General features: G+C 40.8%; 2 protein-coding genes across 2 annotated transcripts in view; one reads left to right on the top strand and one right to left on the bottom strand.

Annotated features, from left to right (window-relative positions):
- The window catches only part of LOC134802474 (endoribonuclease Dcr-1-like), a 75,998-nt gene extending 69,082 nt beyond the window's left edge, over positions 1-6,916 (bottom strand). Inside the window, exons 1-5 of the mRNA XM_063775152.1 lie at positions 6,637-6,916; positions 4,339-4,487; positions 2,929-3,088; positions 1,232-1,357; positions 302-425 (exon numbers count right to left, since the gene is read on the bottom strand). Coding sequence (XP_063631222.1) covers positions 302-425; positions 1,232-1,357; positions 2,929-3,088; positions 4,339-4,487 — 559 coding nt within the window. The 5' untranslated portion in view covers positions 6,637-6,916. The remainder of the gene's footprint in view (positions 1-301; positions 426-1,231; positions 1,358-2,928; positions 3,089-4,338; positions 4,488-6,636) is intronic.
- Positions 6,917-7,394: 478 nt separating this feature from the next.
- Positions 7,395-16,070, top strand: part of LOC134802356 (adenylyltransferase and sulfurtransferase MOCS3) — a 30,289-nt gene continuing 21,613 nt past the window's right edge. The window contains exons 1-4 of the mRNA XM_063774977.1: positions 7,395-7,587; positions 9,636-9,724; positions 14,803-14,869; positions 15,778-15,844. Of these exons, the coding sequence (XP_063631047.1) occupies positions 7,486-7,587; positions 9,636-9,724; positions 14,803-14,869; positions 15,778-15,844 (325 nt within the window). The 5' untranslated portion in view covers positions 7,395-7,485. The remainder of the gene's footprint in view (positions 7,588-9,635; positions 9,725-14,802; positions 14,870-15,777; positions 15,845-16,070) is intronic.

The raw sequence follows: 16,070 nt of genomic DNA, 5'->3' as shown, positions 1-16,070 counted from the left end.
GGACCTCTTTACAATAGCCCAGTCTCATTGTCCACCCAAACTTTAATCCATAGACCGGTATACTGTTCACTTTTTCTACAATAGTCCCAATGCCTGCTGCGACCGGTTCATGGGTGTCTATTGTTGCGCCTGTGAACGGGTTCCAGCAGGCGTTCTACATGACATTAAAGCTCTCCAAGGGGCCTCTACGTGTTGGATCTATATCCCCACGCAAGCCTATCAAAAGACCGGGATTTATAGGCCCGTGAAACCCGAAATGGAGTACATAATAATATATTTGAATAATATTTGATATACAGACATGATTCCTCCTTTTCATCAGGCGTGTTCTCAGCAACAGGGTCCGATCTCTTGGCGGGGAAGAGGGGGTACGTCAGCCCGAGGACCCGCGGCTGAGACGGACTTGACTTGTACAGGTCCATTATCTGTTGAAGAAACTCAGATTTTAATGAGATAAAATTAATCATGAAACATGATTACAGATACACAATAGGAAAGCTAAATTTAACTATAAATAAAACTAAACCTAAACCAAAGAGAATTTGAAATAGAGAGTTACTGTCATGGTAAATTATGTAGCTAGTGAAAGAATCAGGATCAAAGTCAAATGGCGTTCTAACAGTTTTAATCTTCTGTCGAAAGATGGCAGTAAATTTACAGTGGCTACATAATTTACTTTGACAATCCGCCTCTATACACTCTTTTCTCTTTGGTTATATCTGATAGTGACTGAACAACTTACTGTTTGCAAGTCTGCGTCGGTGTGCAATAGACGACACTTGATTTCAGAGACTAAAAGGATGTTTTATCTATGGCAGCAAGAGTCTTTCAGGTATGTTTAAGTTGTTTTTATTTTTCGAGAAAAGTTAATAAGACATTCCAATAAACGGACATATTCGATATTCGTGGCAATTCATTCGACGAATAAATTATTCCACGAATAATTTATTCAAATAAGAATAATCATCCGCCAATGTTATTCGTCATTCGCGAATAATTTTGTTATGTTTATTCGTCATTCGAATAAATTTTGCCCATCTCTGATCTGAACACACACTAACCCCTTGACTATAGAGGCGTTCGAAACGTCGGGATGTAGTATGAATTCAATATACGCGATATAATCCGTTTCAATAGTTTTATTTCATGAGTAACTATCGCGGTAACCGAAGACAATATTATATAGAGGCGTGTTATATAGAGGGTGTGTATTGACGATTGTTCAACTTACTGTTTGCAAGTCCGCGTCGGTGTGCACTAGATGACAGCTGTCAACGACTAGCACGTTTACCCTGGTCATGGTGATGACGCCGTCTTCAAGTAGTTGACGAAACACGGCAGAAGTGCACACTATCACCTGGGAAACAGAACAGAATCAGATAGTAACCCAAATAATAACATAGGTAGAGTTAGACCAAGAAAAGTCTGCAACGATTTTGATAGCGTACGCAGTGCAAGTGTAATTGTAATGTCATAATTTCATGGAAATCGTTTAAAATAACACTTGCACTGCGTGTGCTATCAAAATCGTTGCAGACTTGTCTTGGTCTAACTCTATGTACATTTAAAAATTAAAGTACATAGTTAAATAATAAATATCTTCCCTCTTTCTCCTTGCACCATATTTAACAACAGAAGTAGATGTTGACCGTAATAATTATATTATGTTATATGTTATCAATAAGGGTCTCTGTTGTTTCCCATATAGTTTTAAGTCATAATGTATTGTTTGTCCGCATATTCGTTGGTCATAATTTGTTTTTTCTCAGAAACGCGTAACTTTTCAGGATTGCCATAAAACAAACCTAACCTAACCTATCTATAGGATAACCATAAGAATATCATAAAAAGTTAACGGTTTCAGAATTATGACTAATAATAATCTGACAATCATTACATTATGACTTTCAATAATTATGTCAAACAAAGGGATCCATATCAAAAAATCAAAATAAATATAAAACATTGTAAAATGTTAAATTTTGTCAATTTTATAAACATTTCACAAACATCTTAGACACCGACAATCTCTCTCTTTGATCGGTTCCTCATGTCTGAGGATCGTGGTCAGTATCAGGGTTGCATCTGGAGCGGATGATCTGCCTCCACCGGTTTCTGCGCGTCTCCCACAACCGTGTAGAAAGCAAAGGATGACGAGTCTTTAAGTTGATCGGTCCACCTTATTGGTGAACGACCGTGTGATCTTCTGAGCACCGACAATAAGGTCTTGTATATATATTTTTGGAATGTTGGCTTGTAAACATGTTTGTGAACTCGACCATAAATACTAATTAAGTTCATATTATTCGTTTCAATTGGAACACAGTTGCGTTACCTTGTCTCGTGCAACTTTCTTACAAGATGGAACAATTATTCGTGATGCCAGAAACTAGTAAATCTAAAAGACAATTGTTGTATGGAGGTTGTTCTCCATACAACACCTCGTACCGAGAACATTGCTAGGCTTTATGGAGGAGCTGGGGTGGCTAGAGTAGCGCGTGAGTAGCGTAGTAGAGTACCTCGTTTCACGCAAAATAGGCACAATGGTTGTCGATTTGCGGAAAATGCCCAGAAGCACTAACTAACATCTCGTTACTCGCGGCCCTTTGTAATTGTTTTTCCATTTTAGATTTATATGTATACATATACAATCTGTCTTGTCTTCTATACTCGTACTTGCTCAGTAATAATTCTGACTACTATCACAGAATAAATAATAGTACTAGGTACAGAAGATTCACTCTCTAACAATACGCGTCTATTACGACAGCTGCCAGACAGGTGACCACAGGGCGGCACAAGCGCGAGCAGGCGTCCGTTCCGTAGCGGTGCGCGGCAGCTACTACTTCTAGACACCAAAATTGGTGTGGGCCGCATGTACTTGTAGCGACGCGACGCGGAGTGAGCCACGCCTGGTACTGTCCTCACCTCGTTAACCTCGACCTCCTGTCTCCAATCTTCAATATCTCCATAAACACTCGCGCTGGCCACTGCCAGGTCAGTCAATATGCGGAGCTCGTACGCCGCACACGGGACCCGCGAGGCGCGGGTCACGAACACGGAGCGCTGCTTCCCGGATGAGAATTGGCTGCAATAAATAAATACACCAATTGAATTTAACTGTCATACTAATTAATTCACCAACCAGTAAATTATAAAAGGATATTTCGTATGTAAATTCTATGAATCAAATTGATAAGAACCGGGTTTCGAGCTTACAACACTCCGCACCACTGCCACACCAGTGCCAAAGCGCGGGCACCTTTCGCTGCCAAGATTAAGGCCAGAGCACACCGACTGCGTGTAGTGTTAGTAGGAACTCGAGTCCTTTAAAAACTTCTGAGTCTTTTAAGTCCCGAGTTGAGTCCTTTCATGAGTACTTTTTTAAGATGACTTGAGCCTCCGAATAAAGACTCCGTGAACAATTTTATAGGTTATTCCTAAACCTAACAATAAATTAGGCGTTATTGTATGATTTATGTATCTAATCCACAAATTATACATAAACATCAAACATCATCAAACATCAACATTTATTAAGCAAATAGGCCACAAGGGCACTTTTACACGTCATCATTGAATTTACATAATTACAAGCAAAAATAATAACATCAACAATTTTATAAAATAAAACTAACAATTCAATCTAACGTATTACAATTACTAAGAGATGTATATGGTCTCTTAATGTCTAATTACATAAAAAATACAGATACAAAACACAAAAAAAAAATCTATAATATTTAGAGGTGTAAATGTCTCTAGGTGTCAGAACTATAAGATTATATAGTTTATCAAGTTATCCTTAGAGATGTATAGGGTCTCCAAGAGTCAATATCCTGTATAATTAATACATTCATTAAGAGAAAAGAAACATACGAGAGCAGAATGAGGCGTCTCACTGTAATTAATTAATAAAAATAAAGTTACTAAGTATAATAGCTTGTGTTAGCTTAAACAGACCAGTCTCCACAAGCATTTCAAAGACAATACATTTCGAAAATGTTTGTAAAAAAATCGAGTTCTCTGAAAAGGACTCAAGTCTACAAAAAACTCGGGTCTCTATCAAGTTAAAAGAACTCGAGTTTAGACTTAATTATAAGAGTCTGAAAAACTGAGTTGAGTCTTGAAGAAGAGGACTCAAAGGACTCGAGTCCTACCTAACACTAACTGCGTGTGCGAAGACGAGACGTATACGTTGGATCTGTGCACGCACACGTCACGCAAGCGGTGTGCCGTCTCTCATAAGGATCTGTATACTACAAGCGGATGTCTACCCAAACGCATCCGGTGTGCACAGGCCTTACATCAGCCTCCTCCCGTCTCCGTTCCACTCACCCCCTGATCTCGTGCGCCTCCTCATGCAGCAGCCGCGTGGCCGTGAACGCCGCCAGCTCGGCCGCTATGGTGTTTCGGGTGCGGGCCGCGGCCGCCAGCCGAGCCCCGCCCTCCGCCGCGGTGAACCGGGACCAGTTACCTTCCGCCATCTTGATAAAGTTCCACAATATTAGTTTTCATCAAAACCAAGTGCGAGTCGGACTCGCGCACTAAGGGTTCCGTACCATTACGCAAAAAACGGCAAAAAAATTGTTGTATGAGAGCCCCACTTAAATATTTATTTTATTTTGTTTTTAGTATTTGTCATTATAGCGGCAACAGAAATACATCATCTGTGAACATTTCAACTGTCTAGCTATCACGGTTCATGACTTCATGAGATACAGCCTGGTGACAGACAGATGGACGGACAGACAGACAGACAACAGAGTCTTAGTAATAGGGTCCTGTTTTTATCCTTTAGGTATGGAACCCTAAAAAGGACCGAAAAATTCATTAACTCAGTCAGGACTACTTAGGGCTTCCATATTTCGTAGTATTTCCCGCGCCTTTTTTCAGTCCCGCTTGTTGCGGGATTACGAGCGCGGGATCCCGCGTGATTTGCGGGACTGTATTCTAGATGTTGTAGAAGTTAACTATATCGTCAGCCTCCTATCTTAATTGCTCATCACCCTCTTGAGCGAATACTCTCAAGTCCATCAGCAAGAAAGATATTCTTAATGAATCTGGAGTCGTCCAGAAATCATGTGATCGTTTAGAGGGGGGGTGAGGGTAAGAAAAATATCATGAACGATCACGATGGGGGAGGGGTCAGAGATGATATCACGTGTATTTATTTTTTCAAAGCGGGAAAGACAATAAACAACAATATTACTCAAAACTTTAAGTAGATCAAATAATCCGCTCTATTTTATATGCGTATTTACCCAATAAAAACATCAATATTATCACGTGATCTTGTGGCAGGGGGGGTTGCGTTAAAATCACCAAATATCACCAAGGGGGAAGGGGGGTCCAAAATAGGCCAAATATGATCACATGATTTCTGGACAACCTCAATCTGGGGAGTCAAATATGTATACTTTATGCAAAAGCTTATTATTATTAGGGTTAAACAACTTTATCTTGTCACTTGTTACCATGGCTACAGTCTCCTGGGTCACTCTTAAAATCATATATAAATGAACCAAACTTGCATTTCTGTGGTGGTTATAAGGCCTTTCCATAATGAACCATCTACTAAGCATGTTTTTAGAACATGGTACAGCAGTTTTTTAGCAAACTATGCTCTTATTATCTTAACAATAAAGTCGCGTCAATATCATTTTGAGCACCTGGCCCGCTTAGCAACTTCTGCTGCTGACTGTACTATTGTCTTATGGCTGTTGGGACAGAATTACAACATAATAATAACATTAAAAGAAAAAAAAATAGTTGATCGACCCATTATTATACATGTAGATGGTCTAAAGCAAATCTTGTCAGTAGAAGAAGGCGCGAAATTCAAATTTTCTATGAGACAATATCCTTTCACGCCTACATTTTTCAAATTTGCCGCCTTTTTCTACTGACAAGATCTGCTTGACCAACTATATTTGTAAAGCAGGCAGGCAGTTGAAAAAACTGATAATGCCTCAGTCAACCAAGTTTTCAGTGTTGAGTAGAATTTGCATTGTGGTTAATCTTTAATAGCAATTCCTGGTTTTTCCAATGATCTACTGAAATGGGGTTGGCAACTGTCAAAGGTTTGCCTAGATGGCGCCATCATAGCTTGCCCCTTTTTCTATGAAAATTGGCTTAAAGGGCTGGCATCCAGGGTATTAAAAAAACAAAAATATGACACAATTCTAGGGATTGACAGGGCAAGCTATGATGGCGCCATCTGCTAAAAACTTCCACCGGCCAACCCCATTACAGAACGGCCGTTAATGTGATCCGCATGAATTGTTCGAGCCCTGGTTCTTACACACCTCACCTTGCACAACTCAGACTTTATGAATCAATTTGATGTTCATTCACAGTTAAACTTATGACAAGGCAGTATGGCTTAGAGCTTTACCCTGTCCAGATGGACGAAAAAAAAATTCACAGTTTATATTGCTTGAATACCTAATTAAGTCACATTACAAATATTTTTTAGTTTATAACTACTTTTCAGTAGACAATTTCAAACAAATGATTTAACTGTAAAACTACTCTTTGTATAAATTAACATTTAAACAAACTAATAACAAAAAAATAACCCCAAAATGCCTTATTCAAACGTATATAAAATTTGTACTGTGATTCGAAGCTCACCTTGGTAGCTTTATTTCTCTCCTTCCACAGAAACGTTCCACCTAACACTTTGTTTATACTAAACAATGTATAGAAAACCCATTGTTTTACAGAAAATAATGGCCTTCGTTTACTTTACATGGTTACCGAGTAATGCACTTGTTTACACGAAAATTATTAAATATAACATCGTAACAAGACGCACACAACCTAGAGCCTTGTATTATTGAGAAAAAAAGTTCTTAAAAACACGTAATCCTTGTAGAAATGTAGGAAAACTTTACAAGTTTACGAGCAAAAAATGTAAAACCGTACCGCAGCAAAGTTCGATGACATTTCAATCGGCGTTTGGCATTAAATTTCATGTTCGGGACATGCTTTAAATAGCGTGCGTTGAATTTGACAAGAACGTAATGAAGATGAAATTAAGCGCTTAAATAGTTTGGAAGCGTTTGGGGCATGAATCTAGTGTATAATTGGATCGGGCATGATGGGTGGCGGGAAATGACCGAACGGGATAGTCTTATATATCTTTCAGTAGGAGTAGCAGCGAAAGCGCTATTATTGTTTGTCCTTGTCACAGTCCCATATTTTTTAATTCCCCACCGTAAATTTAGTATGGATTATGGGGGCAACAAATAAATTCGACCAATCATAGTGTAGCATTGCGTATGTTTTGTCCCTCACGGAGGCACGCGTATAGCACGTCTATAGGATCCTACCATCTATTGGAAAGGTTTCAAATATTTAAAAAATGAAAGTGTCAAATGTCAAATTGACAGCTGTCAAACTACAAGCAGCGAACTCGTGCGGATTTTAGAATAATTTATGTTTATTATTTATTAATTTTAAGCTTAATTAGATCACATAATGGAGTGTATAAGCATATTAGAGCGGGAAATAGCCGACTTGCGCAAGACTTTAGCCGAGAAAGAGAACGAATTGTGCGAAATTAAGAAGAAATGGTTATCGGTTCGTATTGTTTCCTTTTTGAGAACCAGTAAGTACAGTCGCGCATAAATATCTGAACACGCCTCTATTTACAAGGCGTTAGAGTGTGTGCTCAGATATTTTTGAGCACCTTGGCTACTCCGATATATCTGATGGCGACTGAGCTACAATTAAAGTTATGCTTAGCAATGGTGTTATTGTGACGAAAATTAGGAGAATATCTATAACCTAATCATTTATTTGCAGTAATAGATAAATTAAAGACGGATGGTACAAACCTTTAAAGGCAGAAGGCATTGTATGTGTTATTGTTGCTGGCCTTCTAAGGCCTGGTCAATTTCCTTCTTGTTAGGGGCTATATAAGGGTCCATAGCCTATGTATCACTGTGACCATCCCTGATCTATTGTGATCGCCACCTACTACAGTCTCGATCCAAACCTGCAACTTCAAACAGCTGCAGAATCTTTTTGATCTCGAGAGACTTTAACTCCTCCGGGTGCAATATGTGTCTGCCCAGGATTAAGTCATGAGTGCGCCTTAGGCAAGGGCACTCTGTGAGGATGTGCAAGGGCGTCTACTCTGCCTCCATACAGTCTGCACCGCCCCATGTCATGTTTCCCCCTAGTGTGCATGTGCTTATTTAGGCCTGGCCATACAAAATCCATAATTTGCTACTGAAACTTAAACCTATAGAAATACTCTTTATTGTACACCTCAGTACAAAAACAATACAGCAACAGAAGGGCTATTTTGGGATTTACAAAAAAAACCGGTTCCAAGCCCTGTCCTAGACAACCTTTTTTTTTTATTATATTGCCTTTTATTTCCACAAATTTTCATTTTTCATTTCAAATTACTTAAATATTATTCTTCTAATTTTGTGGTCCCTGTTTGGGTAAAGGCCTCCTCCAAGCTTTGCCATGTTACTCTATTAGACAACCTTTAGGTAGCAGTGAATGGCACCCTGTTATGCTCTGGTTTCCTAGGATAGCGGTGCCGTCATATAGCGGCTGTCTCCATACAAATACTACAACATCAATATTTAACCATATTATATAATAAATAAATAAATAAAAATAAAATGCGTTTATTTTCAGACAACAAGGTCCATAGTATTGTTAGTACGTACTTAAAATAACAAATATAAACTAAAATTACAACTTAAAATTAAAAAACTAAAATTATTAATACTAAACTAATAGGTACTACAACTAAAATGAGTTAGTATTACTTAATTTAATAACAAAAAATCTAAAACTAAAAGCCCTGCATGGCAGCCGTGCGAGCGGTTCACCGAGGCGCACGCACAATCGGAGCATGCAGCTCGTTAAACCTGCCGAGCCGGCGCTGTCCTGCCTCCCGGCCACGACCTGTAGGAGACTGTTGGGGCTTCCCCTAACCCGTCTGATGAGCGACGCGACTTTGTTGCGCATGAGCGCATAGAAGTCATCAATGTGCGCGTCGGCAAACATGCCTGACGCGCTGCAGTAACGAGGAAGCCCCACCATCGCCCGGAACAGGTTATTATACAATATTCGAAGGGTATTGTACGCTCTTTGGGTATAGTTGGTCCACAGACTGCTGGTGTAGAAAGTTTGGCAGTATGCCTTAATAGTATGGAGACGGCCGCTATATGACGGCTATCCTAGGAAATCCGAGCTTTGGGACAAACAATAGTAGGTACTTATAGGTTATCGCGGGCTTGTTTTCCGCAACTCGACGTCTATTATTGCGCCTATTTTGCGTGATGGGATGGCGGCACTATTCCTGCCAACCCAACTCCACCAAGAAGCCCAGCAGACCCTTAATGTTAGTAGGTACTTATTAACAGTCTTAATATGACTTTAGGCAAGTCTATAAGTCTATTTTAAATTTAAATGACATTATCAGTTGGTACTGACGACTACCACTTAAAAGGATATGCCCAGTCCGTACTAGAATTTAACTAGTAGAGAATGCTTTTGGCATTAAGTCCGCCTTTTGTATGATAAGTTTTTCTTTTGTGCAATAAAGATTAAATACATAAATAAATGCTACTTTTGATTAAAATATGCTTTTTTTGTTGCAGAAGCCACAAGACAATCAGATGCAAGCCAACCCCAACGGGTTTCATGGCCAGGCCCATGTAGAACGTCTGCCCCGATGGGCAATAGAAAGGTAAATTATACCCAAACCCCATTATCAAGGTTGCCGGGTTATTCCCACTAGTTACCACCAAGTTCTTACCAGTGGTAACTACTGGGAATACCCAATACGTACCCTAAAGTCGCATTTAGTGCATTACTTTGCCTTAAATATCATTAAAGCATAATAGGGATGATGACACATGGTGAATTTTATAACAAAACCTAGTAAAATAGATAGCAAATGAGCAATTTATCACAATAATGTGGATATAAAAATAATATATGGAAATAATACAAAAATACAGGAACTGAAAGTTTCAAAATTTAAGTTTTTTTTTTAACTTCCAAGAAGAAAATAAGTAAGGATACCATTCGATTCCTTAAATTTTATCCAAAAAAAGATTGTATGGCAACTGTGTACATAAACGCAATATTTCACCGACAAAAACGCAATTATCTTGTTTTTTCAATACAGTCCATACTTCAAGATGGACTCTCAGTGACCTTGACGTCACGGTCACTTATCGTTTTGTTAGGGGCGTTTCGCGAGTGAAGTACGATTGTCAGACTTTGACTATCATTTCTGACTTTTGACTTGCTTTATTGCAATGGGTCCCATATAGACATTTGATCCTAAAAACAAACCTGGCTCCAATTTCACCACGGTGACAGGTGCGACAATTGTAAAACATCACTGTTGCTGACGTCACAGGCATCCATGGGCTACGGTTACCGCTTACCATCGGGCGGGCCGTATTCCTGTTTGCCACCATCATTGTTTTATTAAAAAAAACTTTATTATATCGGGAAAAAACAGATATTTCTCTTGCTAAGTTTATGACAATTGTCACGAGAAACACTACAATTGTCACGAAATTCCGACATATAACTCATTACCTGTCAAGAATTACCTACAATTCTTCTAAATCTTGACAATTGTCAGAAACTTCGCAAAAGAAATATCTGTTTTTTTTCCGATATAATAACGTTTTTTTTAATAATACAATGATGGTGGCAAACAGGAATACGGCCCGCCCGATGGTAAGTGGTAACCGTAGCCCATGGATGCCTGTGACGTCAGCAACAGTGATTTTACAATTATCGCACCTGTCACCGTGGTGAAATTGGGGCCTGATCGATTGATATCGTAAATGAAAAGTTGTCATCTAGCCTATTCCACAACTTGTAATGGGTGGTGGCGGCCTGGCGATTGGCGCAAGACCGGTCATTGTGGCACTCTTTGGGGGAGGCCTATGTCCACCAATGGACGACCACTGGCTAATATGATGATGATGTAATGGGTGTTATTCAATATTTAAGATTTAGAATATATTTTAATAATAATATAATGTTTTAGCGAAGTTTTCTAGGGCCCAAAGTGTCTAGAATAAAATCTAAGTAGGCTAGTGTTGGTTAAGGGTATTTTGAGTCTTCTGCGTTAATTTTGACTTGGTTTAGACTCTCACATTATTATAATCAGATAGGTATCTTTAATTTTATAGCATTTTTGATGCAGCGGTATGGTGTTAACGGAATTTGGTATAGATAATTCCAACTAAAATGGTAAATTAAGGTTAATAATGTTAATGTAATTAACGCTAATTAATAATTGGGTTGAAATTGTTTATACCAATTCCGTTAACACCACTCCGTTACACCGAAAATGCTTTAAAATTTACGATGTATACGATTATAATTAAGTAAGGTACCAATTGAAGGTATCTCTGTTTGGCCTTATGGTTGACTGGTAGAGAATGCCATTTGGCATTAAGTTTGCCATTTGTACATTGTTGTATACATTTTGTGCAATAAAGTTTAATAAATGAATTAAGTGAAAACTCGAGTTCTTTTCAACTTGTTAGAGTCCCGAGTCTGTTGTACAGACTTGAGTCCTTTTCAGAAAACTCTAATTTTTACCAAAAATTGAAAATGGATGATGTGGATTAGTGTAATATGGCGATTGTCCACTTTTAGTGTTTAGCAGTAACACTTTGGTTTACTGCGACATAAACGCGTATTGCTTGTGTCAGCGCAACCTAACGTGTATATATAGGCAGGCATTTAGAGAATATACGTTCTTATACTATCACACATAAGGTGTTTGACTTCTACTCCCTGCTACCGCTCGAAACCATATATAACAAGTACTATATCTTGTTATTTGATGGCGACCCGGACCAGCGAACCAAGGAACTAACACTTAAAAAGGAAAATCTACCAAGACTACAAAAGAAGAGAAGAACCAACGCAGTCAAGATCAACCCAGAAAATCAATCACACTTTCAACGCAAGAATCCACGCAGTCAGAACCAACCAGCATTAAGAACCAACAGACAAGAAGAACCACCCAACATCAAAAAACGGAAATCAAGTTAAGAAGAGAAATCAAGAAGAGCGAAGATCGAAGAGCGTTGTCCAGGGTTTCCCGGCTCGCAAACCAAGAGGTGTCCAGGGTTATCCCGGCCCACCATAATCATCGGAAGCAGAGCCAGCCAGCCATATGAAGCGTCAAGCGAGTGCCACGTGGAGGTGCCAGCTCGCCAGGCCGCGTCAACAGCTGCCAAGAATGCCGGTCGCGAACTCGCACCGGACCGGACGAAGACGAAGCCGAGGACGGCCAGCCACTCAGCAATAGGATGTAAATCCTACGTGTAATTTAGTATTTTATTTAATTTTCTCTAAAAGCCAGCATTTTTTTTTCCAATTCAGTAGCAGTCATATTTAAATCAATTAAAGGTTGTTGCTAAACTCAATTTCGTTTCGAGCATAAATAATTTTCATAAGAAGCCATAATATAATATAAAAATTAAAAGTGTCGAATAGTGTCCTCAATTATGTATGTTGCAATTTGCAGCGCGTGCCACACGTTGTGCGCACGTCGACAGAAAACTTAACTAGGCCGCGAGACTTTGCCGCGAGTTAGAATATTTTAATAAGCGATGAATGAAATTTGATACATCGCATAACGATTAAGTAATAAACAACTCAATTCAATAAAATTATTTAATTGTTTTTGAGTAATGATTAATACTTTAGCTACGTGTCGGACTGATCACCTGATATACAGCGAAAGTTTGATTTATTACATAATTTTTTTTTGAATTTTGGAAGTTAAATAAAAGTGTTTATTTTATAAAAAACCTTACAGTACGGTACAAGTTTGAGAAGTTTTAAGGAGTTTAATAGGCACATTCGTACAATGTGACCTTATAGCTAGAGCACTAGTCCTTCGTACTTGATCATAGTGTGATATACAGTATCCTCCGTGAAAGTTGTAGGAGACTTTTAAGTCTTAATGTATTTGTGTCTCTAGGTACAGGCAGAGCCGTACAGCCTGGCCTGATATGCCGCTATTATTGTGTTTTAGGGTGACCATGCCCTCGGGTAGCAAATCCCACGTGTAGTTATGAAGTTCGGGTACGCACGGGAGCGTAGCCCATGATGTATTGACGATAGGGTGACCATGCCCTGGGTAACCATTCCCATTAATTATGTTAGGAGCTTAGGACTCCGTCTTAATACGGCATTAGTTATTTTTATTACGAGATTTATAGGGTACCATAACTATAAACAGCGAGAGTGAATATTTTAAAGTTGAATACCAAATGTTTTTAAATGTTTTAGAGTTGAATAGTAAATGTTTTAAAGATGAAGAGTAGGTAAATGTTTTTAAAGAACGAGATTTATATTTTATGAGAAAAGGAAGTAAATTAATAAGTTAACGTTTGAGAGATGATAACATTTTAAGTGAAGATAATATTTTCTTATTAAAAGATAACGATATTTTTTTACAAGGACTACGACATTAATACGACACATAAAGTCAAGCTAAATAAAGATTGTTTGCATTATACCTATATAATTTATTAACATTTTTTTTATTGATTTCAGAAAAAATTGTAAACAAGTAACATGCGTTTAAATTTTTTCTTCTGCCACCCCGGCGGTGAGAAGAACTTTCGGGGGAGGTGTAATATGGCGATTGTCCACTTTTAGTGTTTAGCAGTAACACTTTGGTTTACTGCGACATAAACGCGTATTGCTTGTGTCAGCGCAACCTAACGTGTATATATAGGCAGGCATTTAGAGAATATACGTTCTTATACTATCACACATAAGGTGTTTGACTTCTACTCCCATCACCCGCTCGAAACAACATAACAAGATCTCTCCTGTTATTTGATTAGGTAAACCATGCAATAACGGTTATTTTCTTTACTGCTACTAGTATTTACATAAAACCTACAAAATTGTTGATGGAGTCTTTATTTGGAGGCTCGAGTCTCGCACTCAGTCTAAAATAAATGAACTTTAAAAACCGGACAAGGCTGAGTCGGAATCGCCCACCCAGGGTTCCGTAGTTTTTAGTATTTGTTGTTATAGCGGCAACAAAAATACATCATCTGTGAAAATTTCAACTGTCTAGCTATCACGGTTCATGAGATACAGCCTGGTGACAGACAGATGGACAGTGAAGTCTTAGTAACAGGGTCCCATTTTTAGGCTTCCGTACCCAAAGGGTAAAAAACGGGACCCTATTACTAAGACTCCGCTGTCCGTCCGTCCGTCTGTCACCAGGCTGTATCTCATGAACCGTGATAGTCAGATAGTTGAAATTTTCACAGATGATGTATTTCTGTTGCCGCTATAACAACAAATACTAAAAAGTACGGAACCCTCGGTGGGCGAGTACGACTCGCACTTGTCCGGTTTTTACCCTTTGGGTACGGAACCCTAAAAAGCGCTGCGATAAATGACTCAACTCGGGACTTAAGAAACTTGAAAGTTTTTTTAGCGCTCTCTCGTAAAAACGCGTAGAATTCTTCTTCAGGCTCTATAGGGACCGTGCGCGTTAGAGGGTCTGCCATCTTGTGGCCTGAATCGGAAACATATGTACACATGTACATTGCCAAAACAAGTGCTACCATCTACTGTTCTTGTCGGTATGTTTCCTTGTGCATAGTAAGTTCTGCCATCTTGTGGGCTACACCGGAAGCATAAACGACACATTTACTCCTCGCGTCTTAAACCTGAAGGCTCCTATGCTGCCCCCTATAGTTCATGCACGGGGCCTATGTCTCGACTGTAATGTTCTTTGACATAATACAGGTACAGTCGACAAATCCTGCTGCCCGAGATTGGTGTAGAAGGGCAGGCGGCGCTGCTGGCTGCTAAGGTGCTCCTGGTTGGAGCTGGTGGACTTGGGTGCCCGGCTGCCGCGTACCTAGCAGGCGCCGGTGTTGGTACGTATGGTGTGCAGGTACAGACAGACCCTGATGGAGGGTCAGGCTCTGCTGGCTGCTAAGGTGCTCCTGGTCGGAGCTGGTGGACTTGGGTGCCCGGCTGCCGCGTACCTAGCAGGCGCCGGTGTTGGTACGTATGGTGTACAGATACAGACAGACCCTGATAGAGGGTCAGGCGCTGCTAGCTGCTAAGGTGCTCCTGGTCGGAGCTGGTGGACTTGGGTGCCCGGCTGCCGCGTACCTAGCAGGCGCCGGTGTTGGTACGTATGGTGTGCAGGTACAGACAGACCCTGATGGAGGGTCAGGCTCTGCTGGCTGCTAAGGTGCCCCTGGTCGGAGCTGGTGGACTTGGGTGCCCGGCTGCCGCGTACCTAGCAGGCGCCGGTGTTGGTACGTATGGTGTACAGATACAGACAGACCTTGATAGAGGGTCAGGCGCTGCTAGCTGCTAAGGTGCTCCTGGTCGGAGCTGGTGGACTTGGGTGCCCGGCTGCCGCGTACCTAGCAGGCGCCGGTGTTGGTACGTATGGTGTGCAGGTACAGACAGACCCTGATGGAGGGTCAGGCGCTGCTAGCTGCTAAGGTGCTCCTGGTTGGAGCTGGAGGACTTGGGTGCCCTGCTGCCGCGTACCTAGCAGGCGCTGGTGTTGGTACGTATGGTGTGCAGGTACAGACAGACTGATGGAGGGTCAGGCGCAGCTAGCTGCTAAGGTGCTCCTGGTTGGAGCTAGTGGACTTGGGTGCCCTGCTGCCGCGTACCTAGCAGGCGCTGGTGTTGGTACGTATGGTGTACAGATACAGATAGACCCTGATGGAGAGTCAGGCGCTGCTAGCTGCTAAGGTGCTCCTGGTTGGAGCCGGCGGGCTTGGATGCCCTGCTGCCGCGTACCTAGCAGGCGCTGGTGTTGGTGTGCAGGTACAGACAGACCCTGATGGAGGGTAAGACGCTGCTAGCTGCTAAGGTGCTCCTGGTTGGAGCTGGTGGACTTGGGTGCCCTGCTGCCGCGTACCTAGCAGGCGCCGTTGTTGGTACGTATGGTGTGCAGATACAGACAGACTGTTGGAGGGTCAGGCGCTGCTAGCTGCTAAGGTGCTCCTAGTCGGTGCGGGGGGCAGGGTGCAGCTGCCCCGCTG

The sequence above is a fragment of the Cydia splendana genome, chromosome 24 (genome assembly GCF_910591565.1).
Source record: "Cydia splendana chromosome 24, ilCydSple1.2, whole genome shotgun sequence".
Lineage (NCBI taxonomy): Eukaryota > Metazoa > Arthropoda > Insecta > Lepidoptera > Tortricidae > Cydia > Cydia splendana.
This window is presented reverse-complemented; position numbering and strand designations above follow the sequence as displayed.